General features: G+C 40.0%; 1 protein-coding gene and 1 long non-coding RNA gene across 4 annotated transcripts; one reads left to right on the top strand and one right to left on the bottom strand.

Annotated features, from left to right (window-relative positions):
- Positions 1 to 813: 813 nt before the first annotated feature.
- Positions 814 to 24,363, bottom strand: PHF6 (PHD finger protein 6). 3 transcript variants are annotated; one of them, XM_015860347.1, is made up of 11 exons: positions 24,200 to 24,363; positions 19,555 to 19,734; positions 19,248 to 19,349; positions 16,556 to 16,689; positions 16,233 to 16,276; positions 8,184 to 8,350; positions 7,861 to 8,004; positions 6,812 to 6,916; positions 6,002 to 6,135; positions 5,272 to 5,401; positions 814 to 4,977 (listed from the first exon to the last, which is right to left on the bottom strand). In XM_015860347.1, the coding sequence occupies exons 2-10, from the start codon at positions 19,690 to 19,692 to the stop codon at positions 5,272 to 5,274; spliced, it is 1,098 nt and encodes a 365-aa protein (XP_015715833.1). In that variant the 5' UTR covers positions 19,693 to 19,734; positions 24,200 to 24,363; the 3' UTR covers positions 814 to 4,977. The 3 variants fall into 3 exon arrangements, with proteins under 3 accessions (XP_015715833.1, XP_015715835.1, XP_015715836.1); XM_015860349.1 differs by having other exon boundaries at positions 814 to 1,919; XM_015860350.1 differs by having other exon boundaries at positions 8,184 to 8,347.
- Positions 24,364 to 24,802: 439 nt separating this feature from the next.
- On the top strand, positions 24,803 to 25,605 carry LOC107312703. Its single transcript, XR_004306885.1, has 2 exons — positions 24,803 to 25,126; positions 25,371 to 25,605. It is a non-coding gene; the product is annotated as an uncharacterized LOC107312703 (long non-coding RNA).
- The last annotated feature ends 28 nt before the right edge of the window (positions 25,606 to 25,633 follow it).

Raw genomic sequence — 25,633 nt, 5'->3', positions numbered from 1 at the left:
CAATAACATCAACTTCCTTCACCAATCCCCCAGCTGACTGAATAAAAAAGAACAACAAAAACACACATTAAATGAAATAGATGTGTATCCAATAACTACTTCCATGACATCAAGCACTACGTGGTAGAACTGATCCCAGCATCAAATTTGATGTGATCTTATGACATCTTTTTCATGACAAAGACGACTGTGCTGACTGGGGACGTGACTTCCAGGTCACAATAAATACCTGCTACATCCATTAAACTGATTTCTTGTTTGAGGTGATAACATAAAAGCACGTAGCTCTTAAAGAAAAAAACAAGTTTTTGCCATTACATTTCTTGATATTTTAAAACCACTGAATTTTATTGCTCTCCCACATCAGGAAATGAGAGTATTTGGACAAAGCCAGCACCTTCCAAACAATCTTTTTGTTTTAATAGTTAATACTACATTTACGATTCCAATGCATATCCTGAGTTTATCTGCTCTTGTACAATGTAATTATATTACATTCTGCAGTCTCTTGGTGTCTTAGTCTATCTGTATGTTACAGACCTTCAGAAAGTCCGAATGGGAACCTTTAGCGAGTCAGGTACTTTATATTACTAACAAGCAGTGAATACAAAGAAGGTTGTCCATTATGCAAAGTTAAGAACAGTACACGACGACGCAGTTACCACTAAGCTGCATACCATAGGGATGTCTTCTCGCTTCTCTTCTTGCAAGATTTTATGGGCCTGTATCCTCAATAGGAAATGCTGCTTTTAATGCATTAAAATGTCAGTTTTAAAGTTACGGTCTTCCAGAAAAAGGACAGACATGCCAATATGAAATTCATAACTCATTTATTGAATATATATATATATATATATATGCAAGGATACCAATAAAAAGAAACTAATACTGCAAACTACAACTTTGGAAGTAAAGCCAATATAACAGGAACAAAATATACATAACATTGTAGATAGGAATGCATTTACCCCCTTTTACACATTCCTTGTCTTTACACCTAATGTATGCTAGAGCAAAAGCTGCAAATGTTATCCTAACCTGAGTGCTTTTTGACAAGAAACAGTTCTCCAGGATCCTTTAAGGGTTGAGATGTCACTGCTGACTAATGAATGTGCATACATATGCATATATGAAGTTGGCTTCAGAAAGTACATAAATCAAGAGCCGTGTTGTTTTTTTTTTTTAAATCTCCATCACTAATACAGTGGAATCTTTTCTTTGTGACAAGGAAGAAGGGCTACTATTTAATACAGTGTACTTTCAGTCCTATTCAGATTAATTTCGTCTAATGAGGATTCATTTTCTTGTCAGTCTGATTCAGCATATTAATATTTTTGGAATGCACTGATTATCACCTGGCAGATAAATCTGGTATTTCAAATACATTATCACAACTTCATCTTTCACTCTGCTTCAGTCTACAGTCATACCTCATACAGGCAGCAGTAAGAAGCAAGCCCTCTTCCTTTGTATTCAATTTCTTGTACACTAAATACCAGACATTTAGAGCCAGTTCAGTATAATCTATCATTTCAGATCAGCACAGCTCTTTGTACCTTAAGATCAGGCTTTGTGGAGTGTAGGAGATGGACTTAACTCCTGGAGGGCAGCAATAATCTGGAGTAACTCCTACTAGAGCTTTATCACAGAACCTCCTGTGGATCAACACCTGCTGAATAAGCAGAGCTTTAGATCACCTAATCTGTTTCATCCTAGTTAGCTGCACAGATGCTGGTACTGAACCATCCTTTTGCCCTTCTTTGAAATGGAGTAATATCACAGCTTACTGCTATGGTGTTTGATCATGCCTTGGGACTTTGGCATTACACCAGCTGTATCCTCAAGTAATTTGAACAATACCCTTCTGATGCCTGTCCTTCCTTGGTACAGTCCTTTCTTGGTATAGCACGATCGCAGATCTGTTAATATAGAGATACAGTGAGTTGGGGAGAAACCTCCATTCCATAGGATTCCAGGAGACTTTAACAGCACACATTACTCTTGATTACTCTCGTGAGCAAAAGAAATGCCCAAAGGCCAAAAAAAAAATAAAAATCAAAGTGAAACCAGTTTTGTAAGACAAGTTTTGTTAAATTCAAGAGTTCTGATTGTGAGATGAAAACAGAAGGTGCCTATAAAAAAAACAACAACAACAAAACAAAACAAAAAACCAACCAAAACCCATCTCATTAACAAATAGATTGCATTAATTTACCTAGCTAGTTTAAACGTATCTATTCCACCTATAGAGCACTTCCATTACTTCTAACATTTCTGGGAAGGCAGTAGATGCTCCAGAATATTCTTCAATATATGCTTGCAAAGATTACATTACTTGACCAAAACAAACAAACAAAAAACCCCTCAGACAGACTGTCTGAAATTCCAAGCTAAAATACACAGAAAGAGACAGTAATGGCAGTATCTTGTCTTAAAAAAAAAAAAAAGAAAAAAAAATAATGTAAATGTTGTATACTATCATACATCGTCATGCTTTTAAAAACTACAATTAATTAAAGACATAAGAGATGTACAGTAAATACACTGCTGAGGTACATTTCTTCTAAATATTAACACCACAACATAATTACTCCCCAGCAGGTAATGCTACTTGGGAACATATAAATACAATTTTTTACACTGTAAGGCACTTTTACCCAGCATACATAAGTCAAAGTCAGTTATGACAAATTTGAGGTTTGTAAGAGAGAAAAGATTTTTGCTTTTGACATTATTTTCATGAATTCTGGATTAATGACGATTTAGTCAGGCCATCTCAGCACAAGGAGGTAACAGGTAACCAGCCACTTCTCTGCTACCCGAAGGTAAAGTGCTGTTCTGGTTCTCAGAGGCATGAAATGGGGAAATTTATTTCACAGCGGATGAATTGCTGGACTGAATATTATAGTAAGCAACGGACACGACATGAATTAGAGCTCAGTCTCAAGTACAATCCGTATGCTGGCAGACCTACCCCCATGCACCTGTCATCCAACCCTAGTTAAAAATACAGTAGATGCAAACAAAGTGCCTTTATTTCATGGGAGGGCCACGGCTGAGGCACAAATCTGGAAGTCATTTAAATGCTGAAGGACGTTATTTTGCATTCTAAAACTGAGTGGCTGAAAAACTGTTTGTATTCTCAAAGAAACAAAACACCTTGGTAGACAATTTCAATAATCGATCTGTCACTGCAATTCAAGTCACGCTTTTAATTCTGAAAGTTACAAATACAAAATAAAAATGATCAATGGCATCATATTTAGAGCGGTAACTGAGTATTTTCTGTACACAGCAATATTTCTTTCCAAAACTGTATTATTCTCCAGGAAAGCAAACAGAATTGAATGAATTCTAACAGGTAAAATGTTAGAAAGTCTAATATACAGTAATTGAGTCCCTCAAGACATTAAGGGAATGCATAAGAAGACAATGACACACGTTATATTATTTAAAAATACAAGTAAAAAATGCTACAGAAACTCATGTTACAAAATGAACTGTTTTTGCAATACCAATCACAGAAGAATTGTAGCAGTTTATAGTCAAATCAGTGTATTTTGCTTGTTTCCTTCTTTCAAACCTAAGAGTTTTGTAGGGAGTTCAGAGTGAAACAAGTCAGAACCCTAAATAATGCGGTGTGATAGCAACAGACAAACATGTGGACAAGATTCAGCTTTTTGGTTTTATTTAAGTCAGTCTGAGAATGTGCTTTAACAGACCAATTGAAGAAGCTTGGAGCCATTAGAAATGACAAGGTATTCTGAGAGCAGTCAGAGGACTGATCTGTTAGGTTTGGTATAACTTAGATCTGATCGTTCCCTAAAGGAACATCAACATCCAGAAAGAGGAATTCCATGATGTGATTGCTGACTTGACAGAAAGTAGAGGAAAAGAAAAAAATGAATCACCAAAACACTAAGGATGATAAGCAGTTTCTCACATAGTGGTCATAAGGTTAAAAAATAAATACCGATCTAGCAAAAAGAAAAGGTTGTTTTCTCACTCTTCTTACAGAATATGGGACCTCTATGCATATTCTGGGCTAAACGTGAAGTGTTCCACACAACACAGAACACTTGAGGTATGGATGTCAGATATGGTGGCTAAATTCCATAGTGAGTTAAGAGTTGTAACTCTCTGAAGAAAAAAACAAAACTGGGCTTCCGAGTCCAAGCATTTATATATAAGGTTTTAATCACACTTAATGAAGTGTTCTTTGTAAATCAGAGACACAGAAAGAGGTGGGTCCTTGGGGAAAGAATGAACTACAGCCCTTTGGCATGAGTTCTAAAGCTCACAGCTCAGAACCAACAGCTGCTCAAGTAAGTCTCCCGCAGTCAATGCTGGGCGGAATGAGCGATCACAACAGGAACAACCTGAAATGTTCAAGCGTGCTTCGATGTACGCTGAGTCCTTTTCTACTGTGTGCTTTGCAAGCAAAAACAGAGAGCGGCTTTCCCATGTATAGCCTCCGGAACTTGGATATGAAGAAAATGCAAAATTCACAAAGTACCATTTTGTTGCCACCACCAATTTTTTGTCCATGTTGGTAATTAAACTAGCTAAGACCTTCCCTCTTTGCATGAATCCACTAAACGACTTACACATTCCAAATCTTAAGGTTTTTATTCAGTCCAGAAATATAGATCTCGCTTCATTTCAATGTCTGCCTAAACTTTTGACACTGTACATATTACATATCATTTATATAGTGTTTCATTTTTTTTGGTTTTTTTTTTTTTTTTTTTTTTTCCAGACACTGCAGACTACAAACTACATAATATTGACATGTAAAACTCTGCCACTTACTGAAGGCTCACACACATGAACGTTTCAGGCAGTTCAATGAAATTTCTAACAGAGCTGGGTAGTAAAAAGTTACTAACCCTTTTCTGGTTTTTAGAAAACAATTTAAGAGAATTAGTAGTTATGATGTCTTAGCCATTCCCAGTTCTATAACTCTGTCCCTTGAACCTGTTTAAAAAATGATGAAAAGAATGGTAAATTTAAAATCATTACAGAAAAGCATTTAGCAGCTCTGATATCACATCTATATTCAGCAATAGAAATGAGGGCCTCCCTTCTTATACTGTTACAAAGTCAGCTGGATTTAAAAAACAACAAATCCTCCCCATTTTTTCTATGGTATGTCAATAAAAAATACTGATCTGCATACACTAGATTTAAATACTTCACTGCAATAAACTACATTAAATGTATATCGCCTTTCAGTCTCTGTAACAGATCTGTCAGGAGTAACTTCCATACCTAGTTTCCATTGAGCTGCTGCTGAGGAATGTCATTATGGTCACTGCCTGATTTCCCACGGCTTTTGCTTTCTCTTTCTTCATCCTCTTCATCTCTTTCATCATTTCCACTATGGTTTTTACAATAGAGTCTGGCACAATGAAAGAAACAGTGAGGATTTTTACTGAAAATACCCATCAAAGACGCTCTCCTCTCAATTAGTTTTGAGAATTATTAGAAGAAAATTGGTAACTCATTTAATGTTTTTCAGCCAAGAATCGGTTAAACAAAAAGAAAACAAGGCTGTGGAAAAGACTAACCAACAGAACTTGAATCAGTTCTCATGGTCAAAACCTGCTGCTGCACTGCTCACAGAATGCCCTCTTGTGGGCATCAGAAACTCAACCACAGCAGCAAGGAAGTAATGGAAGTCAGGGGATCCAAATAAGGCCCAAATAGAACTATAAAACGGATCCACATAGAGAAATTGTAACATAGATTATCCAGGGCATTCATAACAGAATTAGCCGATTAATTAAGGACGAAAATATCTTAAGTCAAATCATTGTTTTTTCTCAATTTGTATATTGCTGCAGAACTACAGAAACTTGAATTCAGCAGACTAATTGAAATACTTCGCGTAGTTACTTAATAACATAAAAATAACACATCTGAGGTCAGGTTTGGCAGAAGAAAGGCCATGCCACATCTTCAATCGCATTATAAACTCAAGATTTACACAGGTCCTTACTTATAAATTCCTCGTGACATATTCTCAATGTATTTAGCTTTGTCTTCTACTCCACAGTGGTAATGGTACGTTTTTATGCAGGCTTTGATTTCACACCCAATAGTAGCACCAGGCTGGCTGCAAAGCGTGCATTTCTGTTTAGGAAAAAGAAAAGAACGGCATTGCTCAGCCTTTCCATCACTAATCATTCAGTTTACATTCAGTTTAGTGTTCCTCGTGTGTACAGCAACTACTTTGGAACACGGTAATTTCTCTGGCACGTCATCCTTCCAATAAAGCTGGAATCGAAGATATTGTAAAACAAACCTACTAAAAACACTCAGATTTACCTTTCCATTACACTGAAACCTGCCACATGCAGCTTTATTGCTGTATTGATGCATTTCCAAGTACTATTTTATTACCAGTGAAGTTAGTATTTTGATATACTATTACCAGGTGTTGCTTTCCCATTCCTTTTTCCCTGCAAAGTTCTTAACACTTTAAAGAAAATCTGTAATTTTAATAAAATACGACGTGACATTTTGCCAACAACCCCATCCCCGAGGTCTTAACACTTTCTCATATTAAAACATCAAATCAGGAGGAAAGAAGTCACTGCAGTAATGGATTCTCTGAATAGCACATGCCCAACCACCACTAATTGTAAAGCTGATTCCTATTCTGGGTAGCTACACCAAAAGAAACAATACATTTAAATATTGTATTAAGAAGTAAATGGAAAAGCTTGTTTCACAAAAGGAAGTAGGCAGACCAGTATATACCTCAGTAGAATCAGTAATATATTCTCTACATGCTGCAGATACGTACCATTCTTTTTCCTCTCTTGATTTCTTGAAGTACAGTTTTGATATCAAAATCACCAAACTCTGCCCTTGATGTTGTTGTTAGCTGGACAGTGCCAGAAGAAAACAACTGTAAAACAAATAAGTCCAGAATATTCTCAGGTCACCAAGCATAGCTAAAAAATTATGTGCATGAGTCACAGAAGGGGACGTTCTGCAGTCAGTTATCTCAGGCTAAAAGCCATTAGCGTGGTTCTGTCTGATATCCACCTGACTGCTTTAATTACATTTGCTACTTCAGAGTGATGTATTTTTAAAGCAAAAAGGAGTAGACAAAAATGATGAAAATATAAAGAAATAAACAAGAAGTGTCATTAATTACTGTATCAGTGAACCCTTTAGGAGTATTCTGTTCCCTTCCCAAGACTGCCGGTGAATGCCAGCTCTCTGTTTAGTTAGGCCAGCTATAGGGAGACCACTAATAATTGGATTGCCTGGAGTATTTATACACTTTGAAGTACAATAGAAACTGCTGAGGCCATTCTACAAATCACTACTTCATACACAAAACTGATTATGTGAAAGGCAGTGCTATTTGCTCAAGTGCACTGAAATTAGCAGATTCTCTTCAAGATGACAGTTTTCCAAACGCAATCATCTATAAAGGCATGAATTTTCTAGAACTTCCATGGCTCACTCCCTACTTGAGTCACATAGCCCGGATCCTCTGGTCAGAAAATGAATCGAGTTCATTGATTCTTCCTGGATTTTGCCTGAATGCCTGTGGAGTAAAGGTGCTATGTATGCTTTTAGACATTCACAGAGCATTTTTAATATGCTAAGGAGCTTCAATGAACTAATTCCGGTTCCGAGCCCACAGCCAACTTTTATCCATATTGCCTGCAGTGAAAATAAATGAATTGCACATTTCACAACACTTCAGTACTGAAAGAGACCATCAGCAAGCAGACAACATCCACATGTAATTACATGTGAAGACTCTGTAAAAAAACCTAAAACAGCAATTCAGATAAAACTCATAATAAACTGATTAACAACAAAGCTGTTACTCACCATACACTTATAGTGTGCTGCAGCCTTTTTGGCATTAAATATATGAAGCTTTCCTCTAGCTTCATTTTCTTCTTCACCTGCATGACAGAATCCACATTTAGGTTTTGTATCACTGGGGCTGCTTCTGTGGGGAGACCTGTCTCTCTGAAAGAAAAACATTTTAACTAAAATATACTGCTGGGTTATAAATAAGGTTGCAATTTCAAAAGCCTGTGGCCACCAGCTGGAGGCTCAGACAAATGCAGATTTTAATTACACTTATATCCACAAAGAAGAAACACACAACGCTCTCTTCTAAGAAGTTTAGCATATTTACTGCTTACATAGGAACTGCTTTCTATTTCGTCTGTGCCATGTGAAGATGTGGATCTAGTGTCTTCTGATTGCCCTTTTAAATTTGTTTTTCTTGGCTTTCCCTTACGACCCCTCCTTTTTCCTTTGGGAGGTGAAGGCTCCAATTCATGTTCGTTGATACTTTCTTCTAAATCTGCTTTGGAAGTTAAAAAACATCATCAAATAATAACAACAATCATTCACAGAAATATTACACAAACCAGAACCAAAAACAGATGAGAAAAAGAACAACCTGTGTTTTCCTAATTTTGGTCAGAAATTAAAACAGTAACCTTTTCACATTTATCACAAACATGCAAGATCCTGAAAACATCATTTACTTTCTTACACTCATAGGTATGTATTATGTTCATATCGCATTATTATGTTAAAAAGATCCAAAGTTATGTCATGTTTGAGAAAGCTTTAACCTTTCTTACAATTTCTACTTTCAGGACCAACACATGGCCTTGGATGTATATCTCCACCTTCACTAAAAACATGGCCAACAGATGCCATTGCAAAGCCAAAAGCATTTTGTTTTTAAAGATGCACACATTCAGTATAAATTGTACCTGATCTTAACGCCAGTAGTTCTAAGTAACACCTCTCCCCTTGCATTAATAATTGGTGTAAGAAAAAGTCACACATTTTGGCTACAATATTAACAAGTTTGAGAACTGTAATGTATTTTGCCTCTATGAGACACATCCAATATTTCAGTTTAGTTGCTGTACGTTTTTGTATCTATACCTAAAAAGTAGGAGCCAGAAAATCATGGACAATTTAATTGACAAAATAGACAAAATTGAGAATATAAGAAAGTATATTCTGAATACGGATATAACAAAGAAGTCTGATGAATTCCTTTGAAAATGCCAGACCAGCTGCTGAATTGCTGCACAGAACTGTCAGGCATTGCAGCAGGGTGCACTGCTGATCTCTCAGATGCATAAAGTCAATACAGATCAATCCTGCAAACTTCCTAAAGTTGCTTCAACTACGATCTAATTAAGCCACACCTGATATTAATAACCAGCTCTACCCACTTGCTAGCAACTTTTCTGCTCATCCAGCTCACGTTTTTCTTTTAATAAGCAATATCCATCCCTTCTCAAACTGCAAAGTTATTTCCGTAACTCATTTGAAGAAAAATGCATATACACTGCTATATAGATCTCAAAATCCGAGCCAAAATCATCATCATGATCACCAAACTGGAAGGAAGTCCTGATCAGAACATCTGGAATATCTCTACTATACATTAATGGGACATTTGTCTGTAGTGATACTATTATTAAGTATTGCTAGGGCACTTACCACCATTACTTCTTGGTCTCAATAAACAGACAGAACACCTGACTCTAAGAGCTGCCTCACCAGTACTCACATTTCTTATCTATTAGCAGATAAAAATCAAGTCGCATTTATCCTAGCTCATGATTAACAGTGAATCAACTGCACAACAGTTCAAAGTCAAAGCCCTGAAATATATTCCAAAGCCATTTAGTAGCAGAAACGCTGAAGTCTTGCATCCAAGTGTATCCTATTAAGCTTACTCCATCACATTTCTTGCTAAACTCTGAAGTAACTACAGCTTCTTGCACATTTGCTGACAAAGGAAAGAAAACGAACCCAAACACATCACAACATGTTACACTGAAAAGCAGCGTGCAGTTGTGTGGTCAGAAGGAGGCAAAGATTTGACAAGGAATTCATATAAGTCTTCAAATTATTTTGGCTTAAATTTCCAGATTAATCAGCTATATAGACATATTCCCAAGCAATGACTAATATACACAAATGCATCTACTACAAGTCACTATGCTTCAGTATGCATCCTATTCTATACTCAGACTGCAAAAGTACCACCATTTGTTTTAGTCTGAAAAAAAATGAACATCTGATGACAGAGATTATCTAGTGAAATGATGCATTCTACATTTCCTTTGCACAATTTACCATCTGAACTTACTTTTCATTTAATATTACTTGCTAAACTCTCAAAGCAAGATTGTGCTATTTAAATATCCTACCTCTCAGATTGCACACAGCGAGTTTTACTACAACCTAAAAAGTTATTTCAAAGAAAATAATTCCATCTTGTCTCTCATCGAATAGAGGGGCTCCCCCCTAATGTACTAAAGATATGTCAGCCTTCTGCACAGATGGCTCTTTATTGCAAAGAAAAGAGTCTTCAACAAAAGCGACTATTGAATTTTTGAGCCTTTAAATAACATCAGCGTATAAGCAGTTAGAAATGTTCCTTCCAAAAATCACTCCATAGATTTCACTACTGTGTTTCATGAAGTTGAATTAACCATTTAGTCCATTAACCAGCATTATTTTTTTAAGCCAGAGTTCTGATAACCATAGCACACACAGTCCACCTTTTTTCCCCCTAAGCTTTAAAGCATCTCCTGAGCCCTGCATACTCACACTCTCAACAACTGGAAATGAACATTAACTGCAAAAACACAAGCAAATGGGAAAACCGGCTTCACATGAGAAATGCCACAGCCTCCTTGAAGAGTAAGTTCTCAAGTGTAATTTTAATCTAGGAGTAGAAGATTAAATTGAAAAGTAAACATGCTGTATTTCTAAAGGATGTTTCCAGCGTAACAAACATGCACAATTGCACAGCTTTTCTCTAAGGAGAAACCTTTTCCTGTCCTCAAAACTACTAATCCCCAAAAAGTTGAGAATTCACTGGAATCCAGACACCTGATCCGAGTCAGTGCAACTCCTTGTGGAGTTAAGTCTCTGTACATGTGGCATGGAGCTATGGATCGACACCACTGAAATGTGACCATCTGCACTACCACGTCTGTCTGCAAGACCAACACCACAAAACGTTAAAGTTTCTCCTTTTTAACAGCGCTATGAGCATGTGTAACTGGACAAGGACAAGGACAATTGTAACCAGCTTTAAAATGCACCTGCCTTGGATGTCCTTTACTGGTTCAATAAGCAGTTTGGTTTGTGCTCTATCCCTCCCCTCAAGCCCACTGCCAGCTTACCCAGTTTCCCTGGCATCTGATGGTTGGGTGTTTCCAACTTCTCATGTCAGCTTGAACTAAGGAAAACACAAAAAGGTGTTCAACTCCTCCCTCACCAGATGAAGTTTCATGACGGATATCACCCAAAGCTCTGAATCCCCTGACTCCCTAAATATTCTTCAGCTGCCCCCATCCCACATCCCACCACTGCACTGATATTTAAAATCACCACAGTATTCTCAATACAAGTTTATACAACTCCTTAAAGCAGGTATCCTATAAGCTGTCTGCAGAAGTCCCTAAATAACATGTCTGAAAAAAAACCAAGCTTAATGTGCAACATGTTCTCAGAAGGGAGGGTGTAAAGGGTTAGAAATCAAGAGGAAACATTTTATGTTTCAAAAGCATCTAAGAACATGATACTGTAAACTCAGATGGGCAGAGAGATGAGTAACAACAAGCCCCACATTTGCATTTTTGGAATCTATGAGCAGTACAAAGTACCACAAAAAGAAGATGAGCAAACTACTGTACTTTATAAACTGTTAACATGGGGACTCAGCTTCAGAGAGAAAGCTGAAGGATTCTCTTTTGATCTGACTAGAGGGAAAAAGGATCGAGATGCTTTGCTGCTTAAAATAAAGCTTGACACAGAAGTTGAGATATCACCCATCTATTCTTTATTACTTGAGCTTGAAATAAACCTGCAATCACCCAGTCCCAAAATCTAGGTTAAAGCAAACTAACACACAGAACTAAATGACTTAAAGTCTGTGGAACAACAAAGAAAAAGACGATGTGTTCAACAAAGGCTAATGATGCTCTCTGTATACCTCCTACATTATCTTAAACAATAGACTAAGTGAGCCAGAGCAAAGGGTCTAAGTCTGTACAAGGAAGATAAACAGAATTGACTGGAGAAAGACATCGGCAAGTAGGGCTGTACATACAATTAGGACTGTACATACAAGGAAGTCAAAATGCAGGATGTGGAAGCACCTTAGATGCACTTTTCAAACATTAGTTAGCTGACCAAGTTTCTATTTGGATAACGTCCTGCCCAGGTAAGAAGCAGAATTATGATGTAAACATCACAGGACAGCTCCACAGACAGCACAAACCACTTCTCACATTACTTTTAGATCTCTTCCTTTTCCATTAGCTACAGGGTTTTATTCAAGAAAGCACCACAGTGATGTTTCCTGAATATACCTAATTAGTCTACAGTGGACTGGATATGAGATGGTTCATTTATTATCTGGATCAATCCTCCTTGTCCTAACACTGAATATACATTTGATGCCATACTTAGAGCAGCACTCTCCTTATGACAGACAACACAGCTGAGTCAGTGGAGCTTAGAAAGAAACTGTAACCACCCACCAGCAGAACCGAAAGGACAGCAAACTGCAACACTACAGGAACTTTTACACCTGACTGCACTGGCACATACATTGGTAGGAAGGTTGTGCTATGAACAGTGTTAAAGGAAATGCAACAATGAAGAAACACGGATTAAAGCATCCCAAGATGAATCAAAATGTTACCTAGCCATAATGCCACAAAGTTTGGGATGTTTTCAGCCTCTGGCTTAAAAAGTACTTAGAAAAAGTGATTGGTTTGATACAGAGCCTCCAACTAAGGTCTGACAGAGGAATATAACCCTGATGCAAAAAGAGAAGCACAGATTTCAGTTTCATCTTTAGAATGAGATAAAAAGGGTGCTGAAACATGGCGTGTCCTTATTTCTATCATGGAAACGTAATTCCCCAAGGCTTTGTGTACACCTACGATAGGGCAATAGGCAGTCACATGGCTGCCTTCTTTATTCTTCATTTTATTAGGATGTAACAGATCTAACAGAAGAATGAAATGACATTCTTCTCTTAATTGATATTAAAATTCTCTGGATCAGCTGCACTTGTGAATATATATATATATATAATAATATATATAATATAACAATGAATATAAAGCAGGCTACTTTGCTGCCGTGTTTCACACTTTGCTATTCCAAGAAAACAGAAGGTACTTCACCAGCTCCTGACAATGAAAGGAAAATGAACTCCCATCACTCGTTAATTTTGTCTTGATGAGTATGGAGATACTTAGTCTGATGAATTCCTGCTCCACTTCAACTTCATGGTAGCAATAAATAATATTTAAGAGGTCCTTTTTGTTAGGTTTTAACTTGGTAAATTTAATTCCAACACAGCTCCTTGGTGTGAATTTCTGCACAGCCTCAGGAAATTTTCTTTAACGGGTATTAAATAAATAGCAGATTTTTAAATTATTACTTTTAAAATGAAATAGAAATAAAAATAATGAAGAACTAAATATCTTAAGAAAAGGCACATTAGCCAGAACTCTGACTTGAGCCAGGATGCTACAAGGAGCACTTGCTTTGGAGGGTAGGGACAGAAGAGTCTTGCTATTAGGCAGCAGTGCAACCTACAGGAAGAGAAAAACCAAACCAAACCAAATCTATTCTAGACTGCATCAAACCAAACAATCCCACAAACTCTTCCAACATCCCCCGTCAGAAGTGACATTAAAAAAAAAAAACAGACTGTAAAAATTGAACCCAGTAACAGAGAGCAAAGGATAAAAGCACAGATATTCTAAACTGACCAAGCATCCCAAAGCAGGAGCAGTAAACTTCCATTAGAAAGTGTCCCTGTGCACTCAGCACTGAGTGACATAACCACCAACGAGCTTCAACTACTCTGTCACAAAAACCCTGCTGTAAGCAAGGATTCATACAAACAAAACATAAAGCAAGAGAAAAAAGGTGCTATGTTGGCACCTTGTATCCCTGGCTGGTCTGTTCACTCTTCTGTGCAAGTCTTTTCTGGCTTCACAAACCATCATTCTTTCACATTTATATTTATCTTATACACATACTATGCAATATAAATATCTTCATATTTATCTTATATGCAGATTTCTCTCAAAAAACAAACCAACAAAGCACACAAACAAAGCTTATCCAACTGCCATCCTGCATCTTGCAGCTACCACCTCACTGAGCAAAACTCATCTTTTAGTTATTAAGAAACGAAGTCTCCAAGGTCCCTTAAACTCTGAAAACCATCCCACACACTTCTCTATCTCATAGAGGTAATTGGTTTTCAGTATAGCACAATACCATGGCTCTAAAACTCTGTAGGTCATTTCTGTAAGACAGACCCAATATGTATTTTACTTTGTTTGATTTAAAGGAGGTTCAGCACAGAACCCCCCTCCTTCTGCCATTATAAAATCCACAACTAATAGCTCTGTGTGGGTATGGCACAGTGAATGCCCAGAACTGCATGTGCTAAGGAGAGATTTTACCCTTGGGGAAAGAGTGCAAGGCTACAAGCACAAATGTTAAATAAAACAAACAAAAACCCATATGAAGTGTAGCTACACACATTTCTAGAAGTACAAAGCATAACGGAGCTAAATATTTTAAGCATAAAAAGCTACAGCAAAGTTAAATTCTAACTAAGATACTGCTGGACTCAGTTTTTTTGGATGACGTTTAATACTCCTTGTTTTCCTCAGTCTGAGTCTTTTTTGGATGGGTCTGTTCAATATTTAAAGCTGCCATCACCAACATGTAAGAAAAAAACCCAGCACAATGCCTCTGTAGTATCCTTCCCCGTGCCTTCTCAGACAGGTACATTCATATCCACACAAGCCTCTGCAGGTAGGGAATAACAGTGCAGCACTGGAGATAACCATTTCAGAAAGCTTTTAAAAGCACAAGTTCTGATCCTACACAAGTTGCAGTCCTGCAAAGAGCTTGGAGCATAAAAAATAATGTCTTATGACTCTGGGCTCCGTGTATTTTTCAGTAGGTTCCAGTGTGAGCCATTAGTCATTTAGCACAAAGCATTATGAACAGATATTACAAACAGATTGATATCTCCATCCCTGGATTCAAATATCTTCCATATTCTATATGGAAAACAAAACTAGGACACTCTTTGAACTTTTACTGTGCCATTTATGGTGCTTTTCTTGTTTAAGCCCACTAATGGCAAAATCAGAACAAAGAGTATTTTAAAAAAGCAAACTAATATTCAAATAGACCAAAAAAAAAACCCAATCAATTTTACTTTGGAATTTTCTATTGCCTTCAGCATTGTGGGAACAGGGATGTGACACCCAAACCTCACAATTAGTGCTACTCAGAGCATAGGAATGCGTTATCCTAAGTACGCATTTGGCAGAAAGAAATGGAATTTGTGAAATTATATCTGCTCTAAATAAAGAGCAATATACTCCTCACTAGTTACATCTGTGACATTTCTATTGAACGTAAGACAAAAGTGAACTAAGAAATGCTTGCTCACCCAAATTAGGTAGAGTAGAAAACAAACAGGTGAAAAGAACAACAACAAAAAAGGCCTGGACACAAAACTAGCTTAGAATTTAACAGACCATAAAACCTGTCTATTTCTGTGGCATATCACCCCCTGTACACTTCACTACCCTTCTCTGCAAAGACACACAGCTTATGAATGTATACAGCTTCTTAATTTTTAATCAAAATTGAACAGAAACACATCTGTAAGTGATCTGATCATGATTTAACACTGGGCCCTTCTTATTTGAAGGACTGTATTCAATAGCTCAAAATATTGTGAAAAAAATAGGAATGTTTGCAATAGAAAAGATCAGCTGTTACCTGATAATACCTTGCATTTCAGATGTGAATATTGAACTACAAACATAAGCCAACTTCTTCCTAGAAGGGAATGCATTTTTTCTACCCCTCCTTTATTCTAACAGAACACGGTATCTCCAGAACACCCTGACATTTAGTTTTTGGGTCTTTCTCCACCTCAATCAATAATTTTTAGAAAAATACAGAAATTAGATGGGCTTCCAAAGTCATTATTTCTCAAAAAATAAAAATAAAATATATATATATATAGAGAGAGAGAGAGAGATCTAAATGTTATTGAAAACATTTGTATTCTCCAGAAAAATTAAATTTAACCAAAGTATCTTTCTACAATGGGAAAAATTTATATTGAATAATTTTACCTTCAGAGTTATGCGTAGTTTTCTTGTGTTTTCGACATAAAATCCTATAAACAAAGTAGTTGAAAACTGTCAAGTCAGTCACGATTCACAGATTATTTACTTATATTTTAAATTTAAATGCCAGCATATTTTTCTCCCACTTGTAAGACTCCCTGACATACAAATCTTACAGTGAAAAAGTGCTTTCAGAGCACATCACTTTCTGAATGCCACAATCATCATCAGAATATTTTTGCAGCAGTTTTAAGTTCCAAGAGTGTTGGGAGCGTTCATAAAGAATGTGAAATATAAATATAAAAGGAAAGATAATAAAGAATAGTTACATGTAAATGCCTTGTGAGGGTTTCTCTCTTATCTGAGCTTTATCATGCAGAGCACAGTAGTAGTGATATGTCTTGTGGCATGTTTTCACATCACAACCAATGGTTGCTCCAGGACAATGGCATAAGGAACACATCTGTAAAGATACAAAAGCACAATTCCTGTTACTGTTGGCTCAATTATTTCTGAGTTTAAAAATAAGACCGATGCTCCAAGTGTCACCCCTGGTGACAGAACAAATGAGTTTATGGACAGGAATACTTTAATGCATATTGCTGAGTACACTGCCATCCTTCCTAACACTCTTCCGGATCTCGGGTGTTTTTCTTCATTTATTTTAAAATCAAGGAAAAATGCATTCCTTTTATGCAACTGTACAATAACCAGGATATATGAATTACCAGTCCAATGAAGAAAAGAAGTGATTTACCTTCGTAGAAAATTATGTATTCTACAGAGGTGACACCTTATGTTCGGGTCATCTCCATTGACTCTTGCAAGCACTCAATTTGCAGTCAGACACTAGTTCTTATCCAGGCTGAAACAGTATTTGTCATAAATTTGAAATATATTAATAGCTGATCAAAGCTTTTTTATAGGAGTCCAGGTTAAAATCAACCTCATTTGATCAAGTTCAGTTTGTGCTCCATTATTTTTATACACAGGCTTGTCTAAAAGGAAACTTCCTTTTCAAAAATGCAAAGATTTTATTTGTATGAACAAAACAGGCCACAGGAATTATGTTGAATTATTAGCCCACGTATCCTGAGGGTAATATAACATTTATTCAGTTGGTACCAATCTTGTTGTCCAAATGGTCACTGCCAACAAATTAATCAATCAAGTTATATCAGGTATATGTGAAGTCTGACAAGCTGGTCATCTCTTTAAAAAAATCCTCCCGTGCATAACTAGGAGACACAATAATTACATCAGTGCATTATGTTCCCCAATTAACTTAATGAGTTTTTAAGACTGCCCTATTCAGGTTTGGACTTTGTTACCACAGAAATGCACCTTAACTTTCAGTGCATACCTGGTTATCAGTGGCAGCACCTACTGAAGGAGGGCAACTATGTCAGATTTGTCTGCAGATACATTTAGTACAGGCTAGCAAAATAGTTTTAATGCTGTACTCTCATGTAGGTGTGTTCCCAAATAAAAATACAGGCTAGAACAGGAAAAGCAGACCTTAGCAGCATAGCTGGGCTGCCTAAACATAAGCACTGTACTTCACATTTCCTACAGAAGTCTGGGGGTGGGAAGGAGGGAAGAATTCCTCCTGAGAGTGATTCAGAGCTATAGATTTCTGATGACTACAGACAGAGATAAAGTACAGCTACCTGGAACATCCAAGTTAAGACAAAATTAGTCTGTACGTTCCTTCCACACAGGAGACATCTCAGAACTACAAATTGATTAAGTTGTTCAGCTGTTTGCAGAAAGCACTTCTGATTGAAGTGAGCTCCAAGAACACATCCAGCTGCTGTGTTGGTGAATGTGCACAGGGAGATTAAGAGGCACAAAGAAAGCATCAATAATATCAAAACAAATATTCTCACAAAAAGATTAGGAGTCCCAAGAGCCAAAGTTTCTCTGTTATCTGTACTTTCATTTACTACTGTGTTCTTTCTAATTCCTTAATTATGAACTACATAATTTGTGAACACTTATTTCTGTATGCTTCAGCTGATGAGAGCAGATGAAGTCAGTTGTAGGTGCTGGAAAAGATAGAAATGATACGCTAGGTGAAATATCAGACTGTTACAGAATCATAGTTCTACAGAAGTACTTAGGACTATTCTTAGTCCAAAAACTGGTAAATATATCGTAGTGATTTCAATTGAGGAGTGAATTGATCACCTATCAGAAATACTTCGAAAAAAGAATCAGGCATTTCTCAAATAGCGAATTCTGAAAATAAAATAATCAGCTGCATGAGAATAAACTCGGAACAATTTGCTTCTCAGTTCTGATGAATTTGGTAGAGCTGCAGTCACTGCTGTACCTATGTACCTCAAAACACAGATATTTAGAGGCCCTTATATTAAGTCAATACAAAAGGAATTTAAACTATATATAAATATATGTAGTAGTTGAAATAATATTTTAGCATCAAAGCCAAATAATGGTAAAGGCACAATATTACCCTTACTACATCCCCAGAGTGTGGGTTTCGTTGTTAAATCTAGGAGAAAACGTTAAATAGAAATGGTTGACTTTGAAATATAAATATAGGAAATGTTATTTCTTATATGCAGTCCGTTAAAAGAAAAAAATAGGCATATTTGGAGAATGAGTTTTCAGATTTGCTGGGAAAACAACTGCAAAACTGCTCTGACAAAAAAGAGATTGTAAAAACAGTACTTCTGGATGGACAGGTCCATCATTAAATTACAGCCGTAAAACAATAATTTATGTGAGAGCAGATCTTACTGGAATAAACTACTTTTGATGCTTTCTTAAAGATGCTTCAACCATCACTTAAATTTCATTGAAATCTGAGTATCATCAGATCCACTGATTTTTTTTCCATCTAAAACCACTTCATCGTCACCTTTGGTAAGCTGTGCATTTCCCCACAGCCCCAAAGAAACAACAGATACGATCCACGCACTGCAGTGTTTCACAGTCCACTTTCTGGGAGGGAAGCAAATTCTGCCCTTCCTTTTCAAGGGCTCAAAACAGACTTACCAATTTAGTGCCTCTCTTGATTTCTTTCTGAATATCCTCAATAGAGAATCCCCCAAGACTCTCATTATCAGTGTGTGAAGATACCAGCGCAGATGAGAACAGCTAAAATTACAGAAACAAAACTTACTTTAAGTATCTACATCACCCAGAACATTTACAAATTCAACAAACATTGAAGCTTCAAATTAGAGTGATTAATCATCTCCCCAGTTCCACAGCTGATTGATCTGTAATATTATTTACAGATGTGTTTGTTGTCTTCTACTGGTTCATGACATTCATTTCCTTTTTCCTATGGGTTACTTACCATACATTTGTGATGTGCTGCCACCTTCTGGTTTTCTGACATCAATAATTGTCCACATTCATTATCTTTATTAGATCTACAAAAACCACACTTCCTTTGTCTTGAAGAGACTTTTTTCTGTCCAACTGAGCTTGTCATGATTTTAAATGCTCTTAGAATGCCACTTTAATGCTCTCAATGCTACAGGGAAAAAAAAGTGTAATCAGCATGTTAACAACAGCATAAGGCAATTTAGTTTCATAAATACAACATTGGTCACTTGAAACTGATCTGCGTCACTTTATCTTTCAGTTTACACCACTAAAAGATACTCACATAAACGTGCATTGGGCTGAGGCAGTAAGTTGGCTACTTGTAATGAAACTGAAGCAACAAATGGATTTAGCTCTTTAAGCAAAAGGTTTGAATGTTAAAATAAAACTACGGATGCAGGTAAACCTTTGGGAAAAAGAAATGCATTGAAAATATAACAAGGATGGCAATTTTAGGGATGGGGGTGGAAGAGGGAGTTAATGCAGGTCTTCAATCCGATGCTATTTATTACAGTAAAGCAATCTGTAGAAAACACACTGCAAGAAAACCCATCCCACTGAACTCATGCTAAAACAGGACCAAAGAACTGAGTTCGGCTTCACACCCAGAGCTCCCTCACAGAGCAGCCAGCAGAGGAGTAACTGCCCTCACATGAGGGTGGCGACCCAAAGATAAAACGTTCCCATTTTAGGTATGGCACAGATATATTGTGGCTAGTCAAACAGTGGGAGCAACAAGAGTTTACAAGGATCTCCAACCGACCAGCTGCAATGGAAACCTCTTCAACAGCCCTTGCAAATAGAGCAGCACCACATCAGCTATTAGTAATTGCAGAACTGTTATCCTCATCCAAGGAAAACAAACGGGGATTAAATGCAGCATGAATCTCAGCATTTTCACGTACTCTCAGCAACGTATTGGGAAAATCTACCATTAGGGTCCCCAACTCCTAATGAAGTCCAGAAGTGAAAGCACATAATTGAGAGCACGTGCTTCTTGGTCCAGTATCACGCAGTCTGTGCTCATTTGTTTCTGCACCTTTTAAGAAATAAAACACTGTACTCTTCAGCCTTTACACCTTCTGGAGACTAGAGCCTCACTGTCAGAATTGTTGCAACTGCAATAAAAGTCTCCTCCACAGCCTTTGTCTGCATCAGACTCTCATCTAAATATGAAAAGCTGCCGTGTAGTTTGATATTTTGGGGGGGAAAGAAAATCAATCCAGTGAGAAGAGGAGATCTGCAATACATCTGGACAGTGCCACAATGGTGAGCTGCAGGAAAATGCGTGACCGGTGGTGGAGATTTGCATAGCCAAGCATGCCAGCTCCTCACTGCTGTCAGACGCCTCTAATAGTAATATCACTCACTGCCTGTACAGCTGAAAGCAGAGGAATGTTATTAAGTTTCTGTCGGCGCATATTATTGCTAAGGGACAATACTTTTTGATCCTCACTCTTCTGCTCCCATAGACTTTCACAGGCCGAATTCTAAATGCCTGCCTTGCAATGCTCGCTATGAAATCCCTACACCCAAGGGGAGCATCCGCGGTGCATCTATTTGGCTGCTTTATCAACAGCTTCTTTGCTTCTCATGGTAACTGCAAAGCAGTTCAGTTGCTGGTGATTCACACTCATAAGCACAACGCATAGATTTCACATCTTGCTGATTTGCACACAAAAAAAATGTGCCAATCTGGATCAAGTCGTCACACCCTTCTGCAGCGGCAACGGGGAGTCCCTAAGTGTTAAACACAAAGGAATTACTACAGTGTATTCTTCTAAAGAAAAACAATAACACAACCAGACCATTCTGTAATCCCTTTCTGAGTAGAAAGAAGGGCTGTTTTATGAAGGAAGGGAACAGAATAAAAACATTTCTAATTCTTTAAAAAGACCAAAAAAAACCACAAAAACCTACAACAACCTGGGAAGCAGGAAAAAGAATCTGCAAAAAAATGAGTAGGAAAGAATATAATAAAAAAATATATTGCTTTCATGTCATGTAACAGCTCAACATAAATCACAGTGATGGGTTAGAAATAATTAACACAATATACACTAAGTTCTCCTTTAGTACATCTTCATATGCAGCTCTTTGACTTGTATTCTGATCCTATTGACACTGGATTGGCAGCATTGCTCACTGTACTGCTGTATCTACTTTAATGATGCTCGTTTTGAAGAGGAAACTTAGAGGTTTCCTTGAACACGTGCTCAGGCTTTGCTAACACAAACTTTCTCCCATAATAAGGACTGCTAAACACAGCAGGCAGCCTTTAAACCTCACCAACAAATCCACGTTCCAGAGAAATGCAAATAATTTCTCAAACACGCGCAATAAACTAAAACCTCTCATCACTGTTCAATCATAACAGTTCCTTCCCAGAAACACGAAGCCCAAGGCCAGCACTGTGGCTGAGCACAGAGAGCTGCCCTCAGCTCTGCGCCTCCGGAGCTGGGAAGCAAACAGCACCACTGCTACCTGATAGAGGCACAGCACTTCCAACTTGATTTTTAAGGCTCACAGTAAAGTTATAAACCCACTATGCCTAGAATGACCCTCCTTTGTGCCCAAATGCCCTTCTCGGCCCATCTAGCTCAAAACAGCCATTTAATGAGAAAGATGAACGAGGTGCACAGGGATTCCACAGGGCAACAACTCTGAATGGAGGATCTCCACATTTGGTTTTCATCTCCTGAGTTAAGTCCCCATACGATGAACCTAGTTTGTCAAGCATCAAGCTGCATTCCATAAGAACACAGGAAAAAAAAACCATATTAAACACCTCCATATTTATCTTCTATGTTCAAAATAAATAACCAATTAATAAGACTTTAGAATTTAAATATAGCATGGACAGAAATCTCGCTTGTCAGCTTTGTCAGAGAAAGCTCTATGTGCTGCTCACAGAAAGTGATGCGCCAGGAAGCACCGCTTGGGCAGATGATGCATTATCTCTACCAGCACGGGACACGTTCTGCACAACACAGATCCCACATACAGACACATTTTCCACAAGCTCGGGATAAAAATTAAAGGTTAAACATGCCCTGAAAACCACACAAAAAGAAACTCGTCCTGTGGTTTTTCACTCTAAAAATGTTTGGTTCATTTGCATTCGTGTTTCTTCATATCCGCTAAGGGACCGGACACGATGCTCCCCCCATAAGGAAGCCTTGCACACCTTCAGGCTTGCATACTGTTCTCCTGAGTTCGAAGCAACAGATTTGAGAACACAAAAGAAACGTGCAAGTTCAACAGCAAAGGCAGGGGGGAGGTTCTTAGTGTGAGACACATCGATCAGCACCGAAGAACAGAAAGCAAACTGCGTTCTGATCTCTATTTATCGCCTTGATACGTTTCAGGAGCTGCACACTTAGAGAAGTTAGGCTCCTGTTTGTAGTCACAACAAAGGATGGCCATCTGTATGCTAAGCTTGCTTGTATAGAGGTTGTTTTGCCGTGTGGCCTACACGATTCATAAGTAGCATTAAAAAAATCACTCGGGATTTGAATTTCGATGTAAAAAAACACCACAAAAATACCCGACACACCAACGAAAACCTCCAAAATAAATATAAGGCTTTAAAAATATCCATTAGGCACGATGGAGTGATTCGGGTGCTCAGGAAAAGCCACAATACACTGATGTGGCGCTTCCCAGATGCTTAATGGAGATGCAGTCCCCGTTCAAGAAACTTTCAGTGCTTTCTAAGGCTGATAGCCCGTTGCTGGGGGTACAGCTGGGTAGAACGGGGTGATGCACGGCCACAGGACGGCACCTGGGGGTGTCTGCAGCACACAGTGCCCAAAGGCTCCCATCCTATGGAGAGCTTTAGCCCAGAGCTGTGCTCCCGTAGCATCCTGAGGGCACCACGTACAGTAGGATGGGGATTTACGGCTGGAACTTCCGAAAAATAGGGGACCAGAGATGGGGGAAAGGCGGGCCTAGAGCCGGGAACCCAAACAATGGGCACGGCCAAGGGAACTCCGAGCGGCACAGAAGGCGGCGATGCGGGCAGGCTGTGCAGGCGGCAGGGCCGGGATACGGGAAACTTTGCGCGCTCTCCCGGGGCAGAGGGGAGATCCGACAACCGCACCGCTCCCGGTGGGGGCCCAGGAGCCCGGCCCCGCGTCGGGTAGCGACTGTTCCCAGCCAAGGCCCGGCGCTGGGGGCGGCGGGGCCCGCCCGGGGCCAAGGGGGGGCTCGGCGGGACGGGGGGCCGGGAAGGGGGGTCGGGGGGGCGATCCCCCCTTTTCCTTAGTACGTTTTGAGGGCGGCGGGGCCCGCGGACACGGGGGCGGGCCGAGAGCCGGGCCGGGCGGAGCGGGCGGGCGCCGGGGGCTCAGGGGAACCGAGGGGAGGCAGCGCTCCGGGGGGCGCCGACCGAGGGGACGGAGCCGGGACCCCCGGGGGCGGGCGGGCGGCTGCGGGCCGGCGGCGGGGCGGGCGGGCGGGAAGGGCTCCACGGGAGGAACAACGGGGCCGGGGGCGGCGCGAGAGACACGGAGCGCGCGGCACTAGCGGCGGTTAGGGGCCAGGAGGAGCGGGGCGCTCGGTCGGCGCCCCAGTCGGTCAATCGGTCCCTCGGCCGGTCGGCGGTCACTCACCCGTGCGGCGGGTGGGGCGGCGGGGAGAGGAGCCGCCCGGGCACACCCCCACCCCCCGTCGCCGCCGGTCTCTCACGGCCGCTCGCTCGCAGGGACCGTCCCTTTCATTCGGGGCAGGGGACGCTACGCCGCGCCGCCGCCGCCGCCGAGCGCAAGCACGCACGCACGCACGAGCGGACGCACGTACGTAAGCACGCACGCACGCACGCACGCACGGCGCGCTCGGGCTGCGACGCCGCGATGCTGCGGGGCGGTGCCCGATTGGCGCGCGAGGAGGCGCGGCGGGAGCAGGCCGCGCTTAGTGCGCATGCGCGCACGCTGCTCCCCGTGCCGGCACCGCACACACACGGCACACACACGTGCACACGGCACACACACGTGCACACGGCACACACACGTGCACACGGCACCGCACACACACGTGCACACGGCACGAAACTCCGCAAGGCCCGGAGCCGAGAGGGCCTGCAAAACGGAACGGGGCGTGGCGGGAGCGCTCTGCGCATGCGCAGCTCTAACCGGCGGCCGTTGGAAGCCGAAGGGGGGAGGCGCGCGGCAAGCGATGTGCGCATGCGCAGAGACGAGGCGGGAGGGAGGCCGCGCTGCGGCAGCGCGCTGAGGGTTGGCGCATGCGCACAGCGGGTTTCGGGTTTGCTGCTTCAGAGGGTGTTGATCGCGGTGGGCGAGAGATGAGAGCAAAGCGATGGGTTTATTGACTATTAGCTTTATTGGCTTTATTGACTATTAGCCCTGTGCCAGAGTGCTCACACAGCATCCTCTGCTCTGCTCTGCTGCTGTCTGCAGGTATCCAACCCATTTATGGCTTAAGAAGCAAACTACCAACGAAACAAAACTCAAACCCACCAAATGTGTGAGAAAAAACAAACTACCGCGTTAGGAATGACAGGCAGCTGCAAACACAGGCCGGTGGGAACCACTGCCCACAGCTTTATTAACTGGTAGATGGGTAGACTTTATTATTATAATTATTTACAACTATTTATTATAGCCTTTATTAACAGGAGATGGGAGGGTAGGTCTTAGTTTTCAACCTGATCAGCATCCTGACCTGGAGGGACTCGCAGCTCCTACCATGGTGGGCAGCCATCAGACACATGGACGGTAGCGTGGAAGCATCTAAGTGTTGTTCAAAGAGCTTTTCCATTCGTAGATCTTAGGAAGAGCTGTCCAACAATGATGTGTTGCCTCCTTGGTTCATCATAGGATAAAATTCAGCTGTCACAGCAACCCAGCAAGAGCCAGCCTTCTGATAGAGGTACAGCAATGGCCTGCAACAAGGAGTGTCTGCATGGTGCATGATTTCCAGGTCAGCCCCCACATTAACTGGGGAGAAGATTTGTTTCCGTTTGTTTTAGCTTCAATACAAATGTGTTTCTAAACCAGCAGCACCCAGACTCGGTGTAGTCATCTGTG

Source organism: Coturnix japonica, chromosome 4 (genome assembly GCF_001577835.2).
Source record: "Coturnix japonica isolate 7356 chromosome 4, Coturnix japonica 2.1, whole genome shotgun sequence".
Taxonomy (NCBI): domain Eukaryota; kingdom Metazoa; phylum Chordata; class Aves; order Galliformes; family Phasianidae; genus Coturnix; species Coturnix japonica.
This window is presented reverse-complemented; position numbering and strand designations above follow the sequence as displayed.